At 38.8% G+C, this 20,985-nt stretch overlaps 1 protein-coding gene across 4 annotated transcripts in view; it reads right to left on the minus strand.

Moving 5' to 3' along the window:
* Positions 1-4,694: 4,694 nt before the first annotated feature.
* Positions 4,695-20,985, minus strand: part of LOC131248178 (ankyrin repeat-containing protein NPR4-like) — a 42,164-nt gene continuing 25,873 nt past the window's right edge. The window contains exons 2-6 of one of the 4 annotated variants that reach the window (XM_058248279.1): positions 20,339-20,524; positions 11,447-11,548; positions 8,631-8,651; positions 7,125-7,582; positions 4,695-5,396 (exon numbers count right to left, since the gene is read on the minus strand). In XM_058248279.1, coding sequence (XP_058104262.1) covers positions 4,803-5,396; positions 7,125-7,582; positions 8,631-8,651; positions 11,447-11,548; positions 20,339-20,524 — 1,361 coding nt within the window. In that variant the 3' untranslated portion in view covers positions 4,695-4,802. The remainder of the gene's footprint in view (positions 5,397-7,124; positions 7,583-8,630; positions 8,652-11,446; positions 11,549-20,338; positions 20,525-20,985) is intronic. The other 3 variants (XM_058248281.1, XM_058248280.1, XM_058248282.1) reach the window with 3 other exon arrangements.

The following is a 20,985-nucleotide window of genomic DNA, read 5'->3' on the forward strand; positions in this document are numbered from 1 at the left end:
TTGTAGCATGACTATGATAGACTAAGCCTCTTAACTAGGACTAAGAGGTGAAACTTGTAGCGTGATTAGGATGGTTGCTTTGCTTTGATTCATGTTTATTGAATTCTCCTGGATTCTATTTTGATTATGAAAGAATGTTTTTAGTTTTTAATAGTTTGTTGTGACTCAAATTATAATGGATCTGCGATTGCTTTGAATATCTTCTTCCTGAATTAAGATTGTGAAATTAGGCAATCCTGTTGTTCACCATCGTCCTATGGGCATATGGTATGGTGACAGAATCACTCCTAACTTTCACAATCTTATGATTGGTTGTGAGATTGGTAAATTGCTGTTATTTGTCATTGTCTCCTGGGCATGGTTAGGTGAAGGAATCACTTCCAACTCTTCACCAATTTTATCTATTGATGATTAGATACATAAGAAGTTCAGAGATCTGACAAATCTCTTCCTACCAATTGGATATGATAGGACTCTGATTCCAGTTGTGTCCTTGAATCAATGCAAAGTAGCTTCCCAATTGCTACAAGTGGATCCTTGGCACCCTAGTTTCGTACCTTTGAATTTCAAGAGTTTTAGAGTAATATTTCACACAATTATTCCATTCCTTTTACCTGATTTTGATTTCATCTTATCCTAGTCCTAGTTCGAGTTATTTTCAGATTACGTATAGGGTTCAATCTCTATGGATTCGACCTCAGTCTTACCAAGTTTATTACTACATCACAACCCTATACTTAGGGTGTGAACAAGTTTTTGGCGCCGTTGCCGGGGATTGACGGTTACGTTTTTCTGAAATTAACTAGTTTTAGAATTAGGTTAAGATTGAGTTTTCTAACTTAGCTTTAGGTTTTTCTGTTTATTTTTTTAATTATTATTATTATTATTAGTATTATTATTATTATTTTACAACGGTTCTCTTGCTCTTTGGGATATTCCACTCTGAAAGAAGTTCCTTTGTTGTTTTCCAAGTGTGCACGCCTCATACACATGTTCTAGAGCTTTAATAGCAGGCAAGACATGCACCATGTTTGATGAGGACAAAAGTTTCAGGCCACTGAAATTTAGATGGCCAAAGCGAAGATGCCGCATCCAAGAATCATTTTTTACTTTTCCATAAAAACATTTCTCAAGCATTGTGTTTATATGGAAAGGAAACATACGATTTTTCGTCATCTGAACTTTCACAATCAAACGTCCATGCATCTCTTATGGAAATAGAAGAGTTCTCCATGTGTATGACATATCCTTTTTCGAGGAGTTGTCCGAGACTCATTGTATTACTTTTCATGTTGGGCACGTAGTACACATTTGAGATATAGTTTGGAACACCATTCTTTTGAAAGATTTTGATTTTGCCTTTACCTTTCACCAGCATTTTTTATGAGTCTCCAAACATTACATCGCCATGAACTCTTTCTATGAGTTCCACAAAGAGTTTCTTATCGCCGCATATGTGATTGCTTGTACCCGTGTCGAGATACCATACATCCTGCTGTTCACCGCCTTTCTCTTGTGCAAGGAGAAGTGTGGAGCTTTCTTGTTCATGTCCTGATGCTTCGGCATAGTTGGATCGTTCGTCTTGATTTATCGGCTTGCTCCAACAATCAGATGCATAGTGGCCAAGCTTGTTGCAATTATAGCATCGGATGTTCTTTGTACTTCCCCGTCCACGCATCGATCTGCCTCTACCATTTTCTCTTACACGGAAATTGATATTTTTCTACTGGTTTTGACTATAGCTTTGTTGGTATCCGCGCCCTCTGCCTCTTGCGCGATACTAGCAATATGTCCACTACGTTGTGAACTTCCACGTCCACTATTGTTATCATTCAGAGTCAATCTTGACTCCAAAGCTTGTTCCATCGGCATAGAACCGATATTCTTTTGAATTCGTTGCTCATGGACTTGCAACGATCCCATCAACTCCACAATGAAGATTTTCTCAATATCTTTGGATTCTTAGATTGCCACAACCACATGCTCAAACTTGGTTGTGAGGGATCAAAGTATCTTTTCAATAACTTGGATATCTTTAATCTTCTCACAATTTCTTTTTAGATTATTGGCAGTTATAAGAAATTGCGAAAAATAATCACCAATATTCTCACCTTCCTTCGTGTGAGTCGCTTCAAATTCTACTATAAGGGTTTAGAGCCGAACTCTTTTGACATGATCAACACCCTTAAAGATTATGCTAAGGGTCTCCCCTGCTTACTTACATGATGTTGCTTCAGTGATCCGTTCAAAGGTGAAATCATCCAACCATTGATAGATGAGGAAAAGAGCTTTCTTATCTTTCTTTCTTTGATCCTTGAAATTGGCCTTTTATTCGGCGGTGTAGGCGGCTTCTTGCTCCGTTATGGGTTCTTCGTACCCGTTGTTGATGATCTCCTAAAGATCTTGAGATACGAACAAGGCTTTCATTTGTATACACCAGTTTTCGTAGTTGTCCTTACACGACTTGGGTATTTGAGGTTGTATTGTATTTACCATTTAAAAATATTTCAATATATATGCTACTAGAGTTCAAAGACCGTCCGCCACTTGAAAAAAGAAACTGACAGATTTTTAGAAATAAATCTGGACAGTTTGATGACGTTCTTGCTATCAAGGCAAAAAATTAAAATAAAATTGGATGTTCTTGCTATCAAGGAAAAAAATCTAGGCAATTTTATTTATTTTTATTTTTTTTATTTTTTGTTATCAAGGCAAATAAAAAAAAAAGAAAAAAGAAAACTTGGCAGTTTTTGCTATCAAGGCCAAAAAAAAAATGTGAGCAGTTTTTTTTTTTTTTTCAAGGCCAAAAAAAAAACTGAGCAGTTTTTGCTATTAAGGCCCAAAAAAAATCTGGGTAGTTTTTTTTTCTATCAAGGCCCCCCAAAAAAAAACTTTAGCAGTTCTTTTTTTTTTTTTAAAAAAAAAAAGAAAAAAAAATTCTTTTGCTGCTTGTTAGGTTTTTTAAAACCAAACAAGGAGGAAACGTAGCTGGTGCAGGTGACGGTTGCTGCTTGTTTGGAAGGGCACCCACTTCTTGGTGATGAGGCCCAAAGATCAACGGCTTTGGTACCAATTTGTTAGGTTTAAAACCCCACTTCTTGATAGAATAGAAAACAGAAACTTGAAAGAGGAAGAGAGCTGAACTGTTGTAATTTTAATTGAGTAAGAAACGAATACAATGGTGTCTTTTATAGGCTTTTCTCCTTATGTGAAATGACTAAGATATCTCTATCTAGATGCTTCCTAGGGGCAGTTAAATATAGAAAAAATCCAGAAAAAATATTTACTGTCATCTTAACCCAGCTGGCACTATAAACTCGGAAAAAAATCTCTACACAGTTAGCATACACGGTTCTCACATGGTTTTGGATTTGCACAAATCCACCACTGTGTCCAACAAATGTAGGCCATATGAAAGGTGAAGATGGCCTAAAACTAAAGCCAAGATCCAATCCGCTGGCCATAGGGATCAGCCGCAACTCATATCCAAAGAGGACTAGACTCCGGAGCTGCTTGAAAATCTCACCCATCAGATAATCTTAATCATACTATTTGACCATGTCCCATTTGAAAATCTAAGAGAGACATTGATACTCTAGTAAAGTGGTGCGCTTCATACACACGTGGACATACCCTCGTACAGATGGTGTACAAGTACCAGCAATTAAACGGGGTCAAATCACGAGGCCCACTTTGGGAAGGACAGACCCAGTGTCAAATAGATCAGAGTTTCCAGGTTCCAATTAGATGTTTGCTTGTTGAATTTTGATCATGTACCATTTTTCATTTTGACCCTTGTACTTTGATGGCCACCAATAAATCAGTCAGGACCATCCATGCACAGCGCGCAGTTTTTGGATCATGGCCTATCTAAAATGGGTCCCACTTTTTATATGGCTTGAAAAGAGGCAGTTTTACTTAAAAATTAAAAAAAAAAATAAAAATGTATGCCATATGTACAGCGGCTATGTGAATGCCTGTGGCCATAATCAGCCAGCGCATCAAACTAACTTCTCTTGCTTAAACGTTCACTTTCATGTGTAGTAGAGAAGGGCGAGAACCGTTGTAATATGGTCTTTTTCTCTCAGTCAATCTGTTAATCATTGTTCAGTTCGGACAAAAGTCTATCTTTTGATTGACCGTCCATTAGATCATTTCCATGTTATTATTATTATTATTATTAATTTTTTGCATGGACACATTTAGAGTGGGCCCCAACATTTCGATGGTTTAAATTTGATATTTACATATTGTTATTTTTATATTGCAGAATTAATGCATTGTTTATGCATCAATAATAGAGATTTAACATAATAATATTAAGGCATCTGTGATTGGGAAGATATTCTGGATGCTTTAATTAATGGCACTGGGCGATAATTTTGTTTTTCTATGCCTTGTACTCTTAGGAGAACCTCTCAATTGGAATATGATTTTCTGCCTTATATAGATAATGGAATCAAGACATCTATTTATAGGAAAGAGCGCCGAATAAGCTTACCCTCACACTTCTCTCATCTAGGGTCTCGTACCATAAGTTTTCATATCTAGCTTCATAACCATCTATAAGATTCATGGTTCAAGCATCCTATCCCAAACCTATTTGCAATGATCATATCTATAGTGGGCTAACTGAATCACTTGATCTGAATAATCCAATGATCATAACTAAACTGATAATCATGTGTGGCGTGTGGCCCACCCGATAAGAGTATTACACATGTATGCCAATTGCAAAAAGAATTTTTGCCTTGTTTTTTCTATTATTTCGTCCATCACGGGATCAGACTATACATCAAGCATCATCCATCATTGCTTATGAAGAGTAGATCAATCAGATAGGAGATGGGGACGGAAACTATGTTGAAGTAAACAGGAGTAAAGAAGAAGAAGCCCGCACTGGTTGTGCCGACAATAGTCATCAACACCGGATAGCTCCCATTGGTCACCAAAAAAAAAGATATCATGAATGCTGCTGCAGCGAAGAGGACTGAGTTGAATAAAGTAGTGGCAGCGACAACGGACTGGAAAGGCAACCATGCCAGAAAGTCTTTTTCTTCGAAGGGAGATGTGTAGATAGAAATGCACGTGGCAAGGGAGAACATGGAGAAGAACAAGGAAGCGCTGATGCATATTGCGAAGAGTGTGAAATTGGTATCGTGTCGGAGGATCGGTAGCTCGGTTTGGTCGTTGCCGCCAGGTACGGTGAAGACCCCAGCAAATGTGATGGTGGCAATGAGGGTGGACACGAGCATGGTTGTCTGAGACACTTCTTTCGACAACTTCTTTCCTTCTTCGAGGAGGTCTTTATGGCTTTGAGTGAACACTTCCTTAGCCGTCTGATTGCTACTGTTCCGGAGGGGTACCAAATGTGACGGACACAACTTCTTTACCCGCTGCATTAGTGTGTTTGCAAAGTGAATATTTGTATGTTATATATATATATATATATATATATATATAGAGAGAGAGAGAGAGAGAGAGAGAGAGAGAGAGAGAGAGAGAGGTCTCAGGTCTAACCGGTTGGACAAGTTGATACCTTCCAAACCATTAAGTACAACATCCAACCGGCCCACCATTAGGATCATGTTGTACAAAAATCAGTCACATATACTCATCAGATAGGCCCCACCGAAAAACTATATCTATCTATTAACAAATAGAAAATACAAGTGTGATCCTCTCTATGAGTGGATGGGGCTGATTTTTGCAAAAGGACATCCTCACCATGAGTCCAACTTATAGGATGGATTAGATATTGCACCTACATGTAAGGTTGAATGTTATCTTCTAAGTAGATCATAAGTTGTGGTCCAACCAGTTGGACTTGGGACCTTTCTCTGCTTGTGGTGATGTCGCCCAATTACATTAGAACAAACAGGATTTTTCTGCTTGGGACAAGTAGAGGATCAAATTCGCCCTAAATTTACCTAGGATGTTCCAGTTTAGGGGTTGGGATTCTTGGAATCAAACCAGATCGTGTGATACTCAGCTGAAGTATCATGGGAGTCTTAAAACCATGGTAGACTTCCCGTAGAGTTGTGTGAGGCCAACCGTAACGTGTGCATGCATGACATTCAAATTATGCATTTGGAGCACCATCCCTCGATTGTCCTTGGGGCCCATAAATCAGGCCGATCCAAAACTCACGTGGATTTGACCATAAGAAAACAATGTAAAATCATACCTGAAACCTCTATATACTACCTCAGGTGTCCCACCGTATGAAAACAATGTAAATTCCTGACCCAAGACTTTTTTCTTTTCTTTTTTCACACACGCACACACACCCCACACACTCACGCTTTCACCACCTATGGGTACTCGAACTGTTGACCGGGAGTTGAAACTCCCGAGTCTTCCAGCCGAGCAAGAGTAAGGATCCCCGCCCCGAGACATTCAATTGGGAGCGGTTTGGGTGGATCCCTAACTATATGGGGCCCACTGTGATGTATGTGTCTTATATCCAAACTTCCCATCCATTTTGATAGCTCAATTTAGAGCATCATCCAGAGAATGAAGCAGATCCAAACCTCAGGTGGACCATACCATAGGAAACAGTATTGATTGAATCCCCACCATTAAAAACTTCACGAGGGCCATGGTAATGTTTATTTGCCATCTAACCTGTTGATAAGGTTAAAAACAAAAAGACCTGGATGAAAAGACGACATAAATTTCAGCTTCATTCCAAACTTTTTTAGACCAGGAGAAGTTTTTAATGGTTTATTACCACTGTTTCATGTATCATGGTCCACTTGAGATTTTAATATGCTTCATTTTCGGCATCATCCCTTAAAATGAGCTTTCAAAACGGATGCAAGGCATCGATATAAGGAAAATACATCAAGATGGGCCCCATGGTCAGGGATCCCACCCACCTCGGTAGATCCGGCCGGGGAGCCACCAAAGCCGCGCCCTTCAAAATCACATGGTGTGGCGCACTTGAGATTTTGGATTGGCTAGATTTTTGGGTCGTGAATCATACTACCAGTCTGGTACTTATCACAAACCAAACACTCTCCCATTACAAATGAAAGGCGGCCCTCTCACATGCCTCGACTCATCTTCTCCAAGCTTGGCTGCAAGATGCAAGAGAGAAAAAGAAGAAAGAGCGGGAATACCTCAAACCAAACACCCTCCCATTGCAAATGAAAGGCGGCCCCTCTCACGTGACTCGGCTTATCTTCTCCAAGCTTGGCTGCAAGATGCAAGATAGTGTTACCATCTGTATCAATCCCGGCTGCCATAACTGTTGTCGCTCCCTTCATCTTCTTCAATAACCTGAAAACATACTCCTGCCGATGCTTCACTGCCAAATGCAATAGGTTCTTCCCAGCTTCGTCGAGGAATTCTACAGACTCTGGAAATGCTTTCACTATCTCATCTACCAACTCCACTATCCCAAACTTCGTTGCAAGAATGAGCGGTCTCTCTAATTTTTTCCCGTAACTTCTCTGCGGGTCCTGACCATCATGTTCATAGTTCCATTGAGATTCTTTTTCTATCAAATGCTTTGCAAATTGCAATGCCCATTTGTGCTTTTGTTTTTCGATGTAAATGCTTCCGAGTACTGGGCATGCTGCAATGGTTTACAATAAAGGACACCTAATCAGGATTAGGAGTACTAATGCCGCTTCAGATCATAAAAATCTCCTGTAATAAGAACAGAAAAATCTATGGACTGAGCGGCTGCGATCATGCTAATTACAATTGTTTTTGTTTTTTTTTTTTTTTCAAAGCCCTGTGTATTCAATGATTAGACAATACAAACAGAGCAAGGCTATTCGGATAGGGCCAGATACAAAATAGAAATTTTGGCCTGCCTATCATATCCTGTACAAGAAAACACATTCGTAGCTCTCTAATGGAGCCCAACCCCGCCTTATCTAAAAGATACCGGCCCATAATTAGACGGGGCAGGGTAGTAGCCTCCTGGAAAGATCGGTCTGCCTGACTCCCACTCCCTTCTTTGGCTGGGCCAGGCTAATTACAATTGTTTGAAAATGCAAATTCAAGTTAAAAAAGAATTTGCAGTTCTTACCATGCGTGGGGTTCAACCATGATATGTGTATGTAGAACCCAAACCGTTCATTGGTTGAGACTCCTTGTGAGCACCAAACATCCCAAGAATCATCCCTATCAAAAGCTTGGATGGGATATCACACCACAGAGAGCCATGTATGTATGAGGATCATGCCTACAGCCTATATATTCAATTGGTGTGGCCCTTTTCAATTTCGAAATGTTTTGGTTTTCATTGTATCCCTTGATCCCAGTTGGGCGCACCTGTACGTGTGTAGGATAACATGTACAGAGCGGAGTAGACCCTACATTCTACCTGGAAGTCTCTATTGTAGGCATTCTCTCACTCGTGTCCCCAGTGCTACCTTGGTGTGGCCCATGATCTAAGCTATGGATTAGGATGGATTTCGGGATGCAAGCTTAACACTGGAGCACATCTATGGACGGGTGAATGGCACTCACAGATCATGGTAGGCCCCATGCACACAGCTTGAATGTATGATAATCATCATTAAACCAATATATATATATATATATATATATATATATATATATATATATATATATAAGAGAGCCAAATAATGTAGATAAGACGTTTTCCTCACCTAAAAACAAATGCCTGATCCCTGAAACATGAGACAGGATAGAGAGAATTAGTGGTAATAAGTCACTACTGTTAGAAAGCGAACCCTACCTTTTGGTATCAATTTCATCTCTTGATTACGGAGAAATTAATTGAGAGACTAAGATTATGCTAGGATGCCCAAGACACTTAGCCAAGTATGTTCATGCGCTACATGTGAATAGCTCCAACGAGGTGAAGTCCCGACTCATTGGTCAATCGAACTAAATCAGACAACGGAAAAAGGACACCGATGCTGGACTCAGTACTGAGCTCGGTCCTTGTCGGTACTGGAAAACCTCTGTGGGCCCACCATGATATATGAATTTTATCCATGTTGTATTCATAATGCGACCCATCTAAGGGTATGAGCCATAAATGAGGCAGAAAAAATAGTGGGGATAATGACACCGCCATTGATAGTTTCTTAGGGCTCACTGAGATGTTTATTTGCCATCCAACCTGGTAATAAAGTCACCTAAACCTGAATGAAGGGAAAACATAAAAATCAGCCTAATCCAAAACTTTTGTGACCCCGAGAAGTTTTGGACGTAGGCAACTAATCCTCATTTTTTCCTGTGTTTTCTACTACTTATTTTAGGGATGATACCATAAAATCAGTTGGAAAAATGAACGGAGGGCGTGGGTAAATCACATACATCATGGTGGGGCAACATAGCTTCCACAGGTACAACCACAACGGAGCTCCTCCTATGGAATCCGAGTCCGCAAATGCTGCCCTAAGCTCTGTGGAGCCATGTATCTGCTGCTCATTGGTCAATTGAACAGAGTCAAACCAAGGAAAAAGACACGGGTACTGCCCAAAGCATTTTAGAGCGCATCATGATGCATGTGTTATATCCATTTTGTCTTAATTTGTTTAACTAGCTTATTCGTTTTACTAGCACATTTTAAGACATGAGCCCAAACAGGAGTCAAACCCAAACAGGGCTTGGATTGAATGCCCACTATTTCAAAATTTCCTAGGGGCCATAGAAGTTTTGGATCAAGCTGATATTTATGTTTTCCCTTCATCTAGGTCTGGGTGATGTTATGTATGTGTTGGATAGCATATAAACTCATAGTGGGGGTAGGAAAGTTTCAATAGTAGGCGTCTTTCTCTTCATTGTTTCTTGTGGTGTGTATTAGGGTTGTGCCTTAAAAAGCCAATGTTTGGTTGCTCATTAACTTAGATTTAAGAATGGGTTGTTCATTCATTCATTTGCCAATTTAATGCATGTGAAACATGTTTGTTCTTATGAGTTTGAGAGGATCTTACATGTGGTTGTCCATATTCAACTAAGATTGGACAAAACGGCCAGTCACCAAGGAAGAGTTTTGGTTTATGAATCCCAGTACTTTGGCCATGACCACATAGATTCTAGAACAAACTAGTGATATTTAGATAATAGTCATTTTATATGAAGGGAATGACGTGGTATCAAGATGGCTAGTTTTCTCCATCAGGAGCTGACTTAATATCAGTATGCATTCACCTTATCCCACTTGAGTGTGTGAGTGTGCTATGGATGTTATCTTGAAAGAACCTTTTGTCACTTACATTTACTAACAAGTATCTAGATTAAGAGAACCTAGAATGCCCATACTAGAACAATACTTGCAATAGCTCCATCAAATTTCTAGACTTGAGAACGTGTAGATGAAGAGATTTTGTTTGATAGTGCTCTAGCACACTTTGCGAGGTTACCACCTGGCTATTAAAAGCCAGTGTTTTCATTAGGGTCATTGATGCACACACAATTCTATAAGGCTTCCACTTGGTTTACCTTAAACATTAGTATGTGGGCCAATGGTATAGTTTGGATGGTCCATTAGGTGCTTTAATGCTGCAATTCTAAGGTTTTTAATTAATTAATCATAAATTTTCAAACATTAACCTTTTGAGATAGAGAGAGAGAGAGAGAGAGAGAGGAGGGACGCCTCACGTTCCCTCCACACGTGCACATCCCTAGTTTGTGGGGTCCACCTTGTGGACGGCTTGGATTAGCCTCAGCCCCCTACCAGAGGAAATAAGCGTGGTTTTTTGCACTCATTCATCTAAAATAGATCGAGGAGAGACTCCTTATATTAGGAAATAGGCAGGGTAAAAACAATGTGAACTTTCTACACAGGTATGCATTGTGCATGTGTTTTGTGTTTTCTAGAAATAAGGCATGATCATGAATATGGAAATCCGTTAGGCATGATATGCTCTGAATTTTAAAAAAAGTTCTATTCGGGCGTGTTTCATATAAAAATCTAACAATGTGGTCCACTTGAGATTTTGATCTGCTTGGGCTCATGACCTAAAATGCGCCGACGAATCAGACAAATAGAGTGGATACAACACATGTTTCACTGTTGGCACTTCAGAGGAAGGACTTTTGGAATCAACATGCTATCAAAATAGATTGGATGCCTCCACAATGCACTTGGGTTTTCAGTTTGTAGTTTGTACAGTAGGACCATGTACAATCTATATGGCCCATGCATTAAAAATCTCCTTAAGGGGAATATCCTAACCTGTCAATGCATGGCTAAGAAAGAATATAGCAACAGCTCACAATTAACAAAAATTGTCAGAGCTTTTGCAGCTACGATATTCCAATCCGGTGGTATTGGTGCATGGGCCATCCACCGGCAGAGTCAATCATATCAACGAATTTGGATCGTTGAACCATGGCCCACTTCTACAAACAGGAAAACTGAGACCAAGCCGAGAATGGTATAATACCAGGGCCTTAGTACAAAAGAAAGGTTAGCACGATCTTACTGACATAGGACCTGATTTCACGTTACCATTGCATATCTCTATGAAACTGAATTTGCGAAAATCTCCTTCGTCTGACCCTTTCAAGGAATTACTGCTGCCGCTCGTCCGGTAGGGCTTCATAGGAATACCTAAATCAAGAGAGGACAATTAAGTCAATTTATGTTAAGGAAAAAGAAAAGGAACTCACAGGAAGTGAGCATGTTGATACGTTCGAATTGCCCATTAAGTTCACCTCACTTTTCCTGGGCCACAATGAAAAATCTTCAAATAATTGGAGGAACTTTCGGTAACGGCCAAAGAGGGACCGCTTGAATCGAAGAAGGTTTAGTAATCAATGTAAAGAGTTCATTGGAATTACCCCACTTTGGAGTACCTGCCTTCTAAGAACCGTTTTGATCATGTGACCATGACCATTCCATCCATGGCATCGTGAATGGACCATCAGTGACAGAGATCCAATGTTTCCAATGTTAGCCTCCTCATGCCAATATAATTTATTTTTTTAGGCTTTTTAGGCAATAAAACCTAAGGTTTTGTGGGAGCATAGAAATAGCATAAATTTTTAAATCATTATTATTATTTTTTTACATTCCGAACACTATTTTCAATTTCTCTAGGACAAAAATGCTTTTAAATACCTTTTTCTATTTTCTAGCCATGTATCTTCTTTTATCACTACACACTTGGCTAACTTTTCTTTACCACCGCACTTTGATGGCAATTTTTTATGCTTTTTAACTACTATCTGTCGGAGACTACCACCTTAATAAAATGGGATCTTTCTTATCATTTTTAATTGTTATGTTGAAATAGACTTGTTTGAGAAGAAAATGAAATAGCTTGTTTGGGACGAAAATGAGAGAAAATAAGACAAAAAAATATTACAACTATTTTAATTAAAAAGGTGTCTTCTTTTCTCTTTAAAAGATTTTTGCTCAAATGTGTCTTCTTGAGAACAAGCTAGTAAAAGGAACAATAAAAAGGGAGAAAAAAAATAGCAAAAAGTTCACTTTCAGAAGATGGATTCTTACTTCTTTGAAAAATTCCACTCATGTGTTTGTTTGAGAAGAAGAAAAATAGAATGAAAGAAAAGAGAAAGTAAAAATTTTACTTTTTAAGATAGGTTCTTCTTCTTTTTACAAAGATTATGGTCAAATAGGCTTATATGGCGAGAAACAGATGTAAAGAAAGGGAAAATATTAAAAACTTAATTTTTAAAAGATGACACGAAGTCTAGCGCATGTTTGCTCTCGTTTCCATCATTACACGATCCCATAAAAATAAACATAAATCCCTCATTAAAGGTTGGATCGATGTGATCTTGAGTTTATTGAAAAATTAATTTTACAAACTTTCAAATGACTTTGAAATCATCTCATCTTGATATTATTTGACTTTTTAAATGTAGGCCCAAAGTCTAGCTATTGGTAAAAGACCATTTTAAGCCTAATCTTTTGAATAAATAAGAAGAACCCATTTTCTAAAAGCCTAGGTTTTTTTTTTTCATATATATATATATATATATATTGACGAAAACTTTTCATTTCAATAGCTTAGGTTTTGATGTCTCTTCTTTCCTTATATTAATTTCTTCCTAAGTAGATTCATTTGATAATAATTTTTATAGGAAAAACAAAAACTCATTTTTATAAAGTAAATCTTTTGTTATCTATTTTCTTTCCTTCTATCCGTTTCTTTCTAAACAAATATATTTGATCAAAATCTTTTAAGGAAAGAAAATGATCTCATCTTTTAAAAGTGAAATATATGTGAAATTTGTTTATTCATTTTCCTCTAAAACAAGCTCATTCCAACATAATAGGAATTAAAAACAAAAATGTATATATATATAAAATCCATTTTTTTTAAAAAAAAAGTTTGAGATTTTACCAGAGATCAAGAGTAATTGGAAAGCATAATATCATCGAAAAGTAGGTAAAAAGTACAAAAGATTGATGAAGTCCTGGTAGTAGAAGAGTTAGCCAACTTGTAGTGATAAAAGAAGGTATAACAATAAAAATTTGAAAAATAAATATATCAAGAAGCATTTTCATATGGGAAAAATTGAAAAAGATGTTTTATGTATTAAAAAAATTATTGTTTGAAAAGTGGTGATATTTCTTTGCTCCTACAAAATCTTGGACTTACTCGGGTAAAACGCCCTTTTTATTTTTTATTATTATTTTATTTTTTTAGGATGTCTTATTAGAGGGGTTTTTTTTTTTTTTTTTTATTTTTTTTATTTTATTTTATTTAAAACCTCGGAATAAAAACATTTACATCCCAACTATGGACGGACTGATCCATTGGCATTGTTTTGCCTCTGTTGCCACTCAGGATTCCAGCGCACTTCAACCCATTGGAGCCCGCACCTCAGGTCTGATGGCTGGAACCGTTCATCCTTCACAAAGATGATTCTGACCATCACAGTGGGTAGATGAACCTGATTTTCAATAGCTTCAGATCAACTTCAAAAATCAATGGTTGTGATCGTTATGGAAGGTTGATTATTAAAGATCGATGCTAGAGATCTGGCCAGACGCCACGTGTTTGAGATCCGAGCGACTAGTGTGCCCTGTGTGAACATGGTACATAGAAAAAAAAGAAGAAAGGAACCTTATAGGCGTTGGATCTGCATCAATTTTGTGCTCATACCTTTAAATGATACGAGAAAAGGAATAAACGGCATGGATAGACAGATTCATCACGGTGGGCCTGCCCAGAGAATTGCCCGTTCGTGGCTACAGACAGGTGGGTAGGACGCAATCTGTGTCCCAATTTGGACGGTTAGGCTTTACTTTTAGGGAAATTGATCGTGTTGGCCTCGAGTGTGGTCAAATTACCTTGGGAGGTATTACCTTCCCAATATCCCAAGAGTAGCCTAACAACTTTTGGATATTATTTGAGACGAAATGCCCCTATCCTTAGTTCAAAAGTCCTACTGTCCTGGAGTGAATAAGAAGTTACCTTCTTTTTGTAACCCCGAGAAATTGACGGATTGGCTACTCCCTCCTCCCATTAGCCAATGGCAAGTGCTTGGTGCTCTGTGGGCCCCGCCATGATGTATGTGTTTCATCCATGCCATCCATACATTTTTCCATATCATTTTATGGTATGAGACCAAAAATAAGGTATATCCCAATATCAAGTCAACCACATTACAGAAATAGTGTTGAATGAGCAAAGACCATTAAAAAAAATTTGGGGGGCTATAAAAGTTTTGGATCAAGTTGATCTTCATTTTTACCTTCATCTGTGTCTGTATGACATAATCAACACATTGGATGTCAAGTAAACAGTACAGTGGGCCTTAGGAGGATTTTAATGGCTAGGTAGTAAAGGAAGTGGATACTTTGAAAACTACGATCCAAACAACATAACAACCACTACCCATATAACATGACAACTACGACCCATGCAAACCATGACCCATATGGGGCCACATTGATGTATGTGTATAATCTATACCGCCCATCCTTTTTGTCGTATCATTTTAGGGGTAAGGCACAAATATCAGCCTAATATAGTGCTCGTGTGGGCCAGAAAATAGAAAATAATAGTGACTGTAGAAATTTTTTAGGCTCACTGTAATGCTTTTTAGAAGTGGATACTGCCCAAGTCAGGACTTTTTGGGCCCACAGTGAGCTAGCCGACAAGGTGGATGGATCGGATCACCCCATTGTGGGCCTTAAGTTATAGTACTAATGATTTGGTAGAAAAGGAAGTGAACACGTTGCAAACCACGAACTATGCAACATGACAACCACAACCCATATAATGTGGCAACTATGACCCATGCAAACTATGACTCAAATGAGCCCACATTGATGTATGTGAATAATACATACTGCCCATCCTTTTTGTTGTGTCATTTTAGGGTAGGGTTAAATATCAGCCTGATCTAGCGCTCGTGTAGGCCACAAAATAGAAAATAATGTTGACTGTCGAAACTTTATAGACTCACTTTAATGTTTGTTAGAAGTGGACACTGCCCAAGTCAAGACTTTTTGGGCCCACAGCAAGTTGGTCGACAAGCTAGATGGATCGGATCACCCCATCGTGGGCCTTAAGTTATGGTACCAATGGTTCACACGCACTATATATCATTGTTGTCAACCACGACCTTTTGTGAATAAAAACCACGATCCTTTGTGCATGCAAACCACAACCCTTCGAATGGATCGTGGGTGTCATGTAGCAAGGGTCAAGGTTGTTATGTTATATGGGTTGTAATTGTCAAGTTATATGGGTCGTGATTTTCATGGGTCGTGGGTGTCATGTTATATGGGTCGTGGTTGTCATGGGTCGTAGTTGTCATGTTATATGGGTCATGGTTGTCACAAGTCCTAGTTATCATGTTATATGGGTCGTGGCTGTCATGTTATGTGGGTCGTGGTTGATATAGGTCATGATTGTCATGTTATATAGGTCATGGTTGTCATATTATATGGGTCATGATTGTCATATTATATGGATCGTAGTTATCATGTTATATAGGTCGAGGTTGTTACGTGACATGTGTAGTTCGTGGTTGAAACATAATAAGGGTCGATGTTGTCATGTTATAAGGATCGTGGGTCCGGTCGTGATTTATGTGTCGAATCCAATTTGTCCATTGGATTTAGAATTTTATTTAACGTTATAGGCCAAAAAATGAATTACATCCAAAATATTTATGCCCAAAAAGGTTTTCAATGGTAGGCTTTCAATTTCACTACTTTTTATGGTGTGGTTTACATGAGCCTCTGATATGCCTCATTTTTTGGCTCATCCCTTAAAATGATTTTTCAAAATGAATGGACGGCATGGATAAAATATATACATCACAGTGCGCCTAATAAGACTATTTATCTCTACATATACATTAAGTAACCTAACTTATTAAAATAACCTTCCCGAGGTCTCCTTCGGCTAATGTCACTTACTAAAATGAGATCAAAGTTACATGAGTCCCACAATGATGTATTTATTCAATCCAAACTGTTTATCAATTTTTAAAGATTATTTTAGAGCATTAGCCAAAAAATGAATCACGGTGGTTCATTTGCATTAAACGCTAGTTGCATTAAATGTAAAAGTCATTTGTGATGTGGTCCATTTGAGTGTTAAATCTGCTTCATTTTTGTGCTCATGCCCTAAAATGATCTGAAAAAAGGGATAGACGACTTGGATAAACAGATACATCATGATGGGCTAGCCCACAGAACTACCTGTTCAGGGCTAGAGACAGGTGGGGGTAGGATGCAATCCGCGTCTATCCCGGATACAAACACGGATTAGATGGAAGCGGACCTCACACCAACTATATAGTTATTGTATTGACGCCAGCAAGTTCTGTGGGTTTGACCATAAGGTATGTGTTATATCCAAACTGTCCATCCATTTGGTGAGCTCGTATTAAGGACTGAGACAAAAAAAAAAAGAAAAAAAAAAAGATAGATCTAACGATCAAGTGGACCCCACTGCAAAAGGCAGTGGCGGATTGAACGTCTACCATTAAAACCTTTTCGGGGTCACAGAAGTCTTGGATCAATATGAAATTTGTTTTTCCTCTTTATTCAAGTCTTTGTGACCTTATGAATAGATTAGATTGAAAATAAACGTTATGGTGGGCCCTACGAATTGTTTAATGGTGAAAATCATATTCTCCGCTGTTATTTGTGGTGTGGTCCAGATGATCTTTGGATATGATTCATTTTTTGGATAATGCTCTAAAATGATCTCTAAAAATAGATGAATGGCGTAGATATAATAAATACATCATTGTGGGGCCCATGTAAATTTGATCTCCTCTGAACCGTTCGTATAACTCGGAGCTCGAAGAGCACCAGTGCTCGTCCTCGCATGGCACATACCTACAACAACTATATAGCTGGTGTGTGGTACACCAGCCAATCCGCTTTCAGATTAGATAGGACGAGGATTAGCCACCAGCTAGTGCTTTGTGGGCCTCACCATGACGTGTCCGTTTCATCCATGCCGTCAATCTATTTTTATAAATCATTTTATGGTATTATAAAAATAATGAGATATATCCCAATATTAAGTGTACCACATTAAAGGAAACAGTGTTTAATGAACATTGACCATTAAAAACTTTTAGGGGGCCATAAAAGTTTTGGATCATGATGATATTTGTATTTTCCCTTCATCTGGGTCCGTATGACCTAATCAACAGATTAAATGTCAAATAAACAGTATAGTGGCCCTTAGGAGGATTTTAATGGTTGATATCCAATCAATATTGTTTTCCTGTGGTGTGGTCAACCCGAGATTTATATCCCTCTCTCATTTTTGGTATAAAGCCCTAAAAGTATCTGTAAAAATTTATGAACAGAATGGATGACATGGTGTGGCCCACATAACACCGAACACCAGCCATGGGGCTGGTGGCAAGGGGAGTAGCTAATTCGTTCCCGATTAGATATAGACGGGTTGAGTAGCGAGTCTGGATACTCAAACTTTCAATAGCAATCCGCACAGGTTGAGTAGCGAGTCTGGATACTCAACCTATCAATAGTTATCCATGCCCATTTTTCTTTCCCTCATGTAAGCTCACAATGGGGTGATCTGATCCATCCACCTTGTCGGCCAGCTCATCATGGGCCCAAAAAGTCTTGACTTGGATAGTGTCCACTTCTAACAAACATCACAGTGAGCCTGTAAAGTTTCAATATTAACCTTTTTTTCTATTATGTGGCCCACATGAGTACTAGATCAGGCTGATATTTGGGCCCTAACCCTAAAATGACACGGTAAAAAGGATGGGCGGCATGGATTATACACATACATCAACGTGGGCCTCAATGTATGGTTAAATTCTTAAGTCATGGTTGTAATGTGGTAAGGGTCGTAGTTTTCATTGGTCGTGGTTGTTATGTTATATGGGTCGTGGTTGTCATGGATCGTAGTTATCATGTTATATGGGTCGTGGTTCTTATTTTAGGGCCAAGGGCAATAAAATGAAGACTACGACTCATATAGCATGATAACCACGACCCTTACCTCATGACAACTACGACCCATGACAACCACGACTCATGACAACCACGACCCTTACTACATTATAACCACAACCCTTACCGCATTACAACTACCTGATGCGACCTATGCTACTATACAGATATCGTTTGCATGACTATGGTGTGACTTGCACTAACTTAGTGTCTACATGAGATAAACATACATAAGATCCTTATCGTCCATTAGATGAAACGATCTATTTACACCGTGGATATAAATCTTAACTGGACCATAACGTAGAGAATGTCGTAGAATTCTAAGTAAAATTTCTAATCTCAATTGTTTCTCATGGAATAGCCCACTTGACTGTTAAATCATTCTCATCTTTGGGTCTCAATCTAAATATAAGGTGGGGCATCTAATAGACGGTGTGGATCTTATCCTCATGAATACCGTACAAAGTTAGAAAACTAATGTACTCATCCGTACCAAAGCTAGTCTGGTGTTTTTCGAATATAAGATGACTATCGATAGACTACATGAGCAGAAAATGCAGGCTATATGGGTCGTGATTGTCATATTATATGGGTTGTGGTTGTCATGTTATATGGGTCGTGGTTGTAATGTGGTAAGGGTTGTAGTTGTCATGGGTCGTGGTTGTCATGTAATAAGGGTTGCGGTTGTTACATGTTCACTTCCTTTATTACCAAATGAAAGGATAACCATTGGTACAATGGCCTAAGGCCCACAATGGGGTGATCAATTCCATCCACCTTGTCGGCCTGCTTGTCGTGGGCCCAAAAAGTCCTGAATTGGGTAGTGTCCACTTCTAACAAACATCATAGTGAGCATGGAAAGTTTCAACAGTGGGTTCCATTGTCACCATTATTTTCTATCATATGGCCCACACGAGCTCTGGATAAGGTTGATATTTGGGCCATAACCCTAGAATGACAGGACAAAAAGGATGGGCAGCATGGATTATACACATACATCAATGTAGGCCCTACTAGTTTGGTCCTTGCCTATGCGCGAAAAAAGGTTCTGTAAGCATCACTTTCTTGGTTTTAAATATGTTATAACTTCTTATTCCCTAAAAACTGTATAACTACTTATAAACAAGGACAAGGGCATTTTGGTTCAAGTAATTTACAGGAGCTTGTCAGAATGTCACTCTTGAAATATTTGAGAGGTTGAATCTTGTTAGGGAATTTGACCTTCAGACGTTGATATCCTGGGAAGTACTTGCGTTGTGATGGTTAGGTGGGGCCTACCTTAATATTTTTTAGAAATCCACCCCATCCATCCGTTTTTTGACCTCATTTTAGAGTATTCCTCAAAAAATAAGGTGGATCCAAAACTCAAGTGGTCCACGCTAAAGGAAAAAGTGGGGATTACGTAACCACCGTTAAAATTTTCATTTTACCACAAAAGTTTCATGTCAAGCCAAATATTTTTATATTTCACTTAATCCTAGTGGTAATGAAGTTATAAATAGTTTGGATGACATATAAACATCGAGGTGGAGCCCTAGGAGATTTCAAGGTAGGAAACTCATTCCCCCCAACTTTTCCCTCTTGCGTGGCACATTTTAGTTTTGATCCCTTTTGTGTGGCCCATTTTAGTTTTGATTCCCCTCATTTTTGGTCGCGTGTTCTAAAATGTCCATGCAAAACAGATGGACGGTGTGGATTTCTCACAGACATCACGATGGCCCACCTAGCATCCCAGTGCAGGAACTTCTTGGCTTTAGCGGGAAAGCCGCGTCCTTATTTTTCTAACCGTTTATTTTTCCCATGTAGATTTGATGGGAATGATCAACGGTCCAAAACCATCCTTGGAGCAATGCATGTTCAGTATACCCAACTGACATCTACCCCGATCTATGACACGCGTATTGCCTCCTCACACACATGGGCAGTTGAATCACGACCCAAAAAAAGAAAAAAACGTACAAGCGTACAAGGCGGCCGCTATCTTTTCACCGGCAAGAGTAGGAGAACCCAAAGAATAAGTGTCAAATACGGTTCTGCTTTTGAAGGAAGTAGAAGAGAAAGCCAGGAGATGAAGGGCTGTCATTCCACGTTCGTCTCTGCTGAATGCTATTTTTGGAAACATCTCTAATATCTCCAACGCTAGATCTGCTTGTTCAACGGAAAATGTCAATAAAATGATGAGAAATATGATTATACCATACACGTGGCATACACATAACTAAATCCAAACCATTCTAATGGTGAGCCCCACTATAGGTATGATTCTAAATGTATGATTCGTAGCTGTCCATTACCATTAAAATAAAAATTAGTCAATTGTCCAGATTAAACCAATAAATTTTTGTTCATTGAAGGTGGCTCATGTGTGGGTTCCTTGATGTAGAGAGGGTCGTGTAAAGTTACATGGCGAAGAAGGATCAGAAAAGGCCCGGTCGACAACAAAAGTGATCCGGACGGTCGGATCTTAAATCAGGTGTATCTCACGGATCAAAATGAGTTATCGGACATAAAATGTATAATTTTGGGGTAAAACAATCTACTTTAGCCAACCAACCCTGCTACACCAGGTTGCCCAAGCCAGATTTGCCAAATATCGTCAGATCGAC

The sequence above is a fragment of the Magnolia sinica genome, chromosome 6 (genome assembly GCF_029962835.1).
Source record: "Magnolia sinica isolate HGM2019 chromosome 6, MsV1, whole genome shotgun sequence".
In the NCBI taxonomy this organism is placed as follows: Eukaryota; Viridiplantae; Streptophyta; class Magnoliopsida; order Magnoliales; family Magnoliaceae; genus Magnolia; species Magnolia sinica.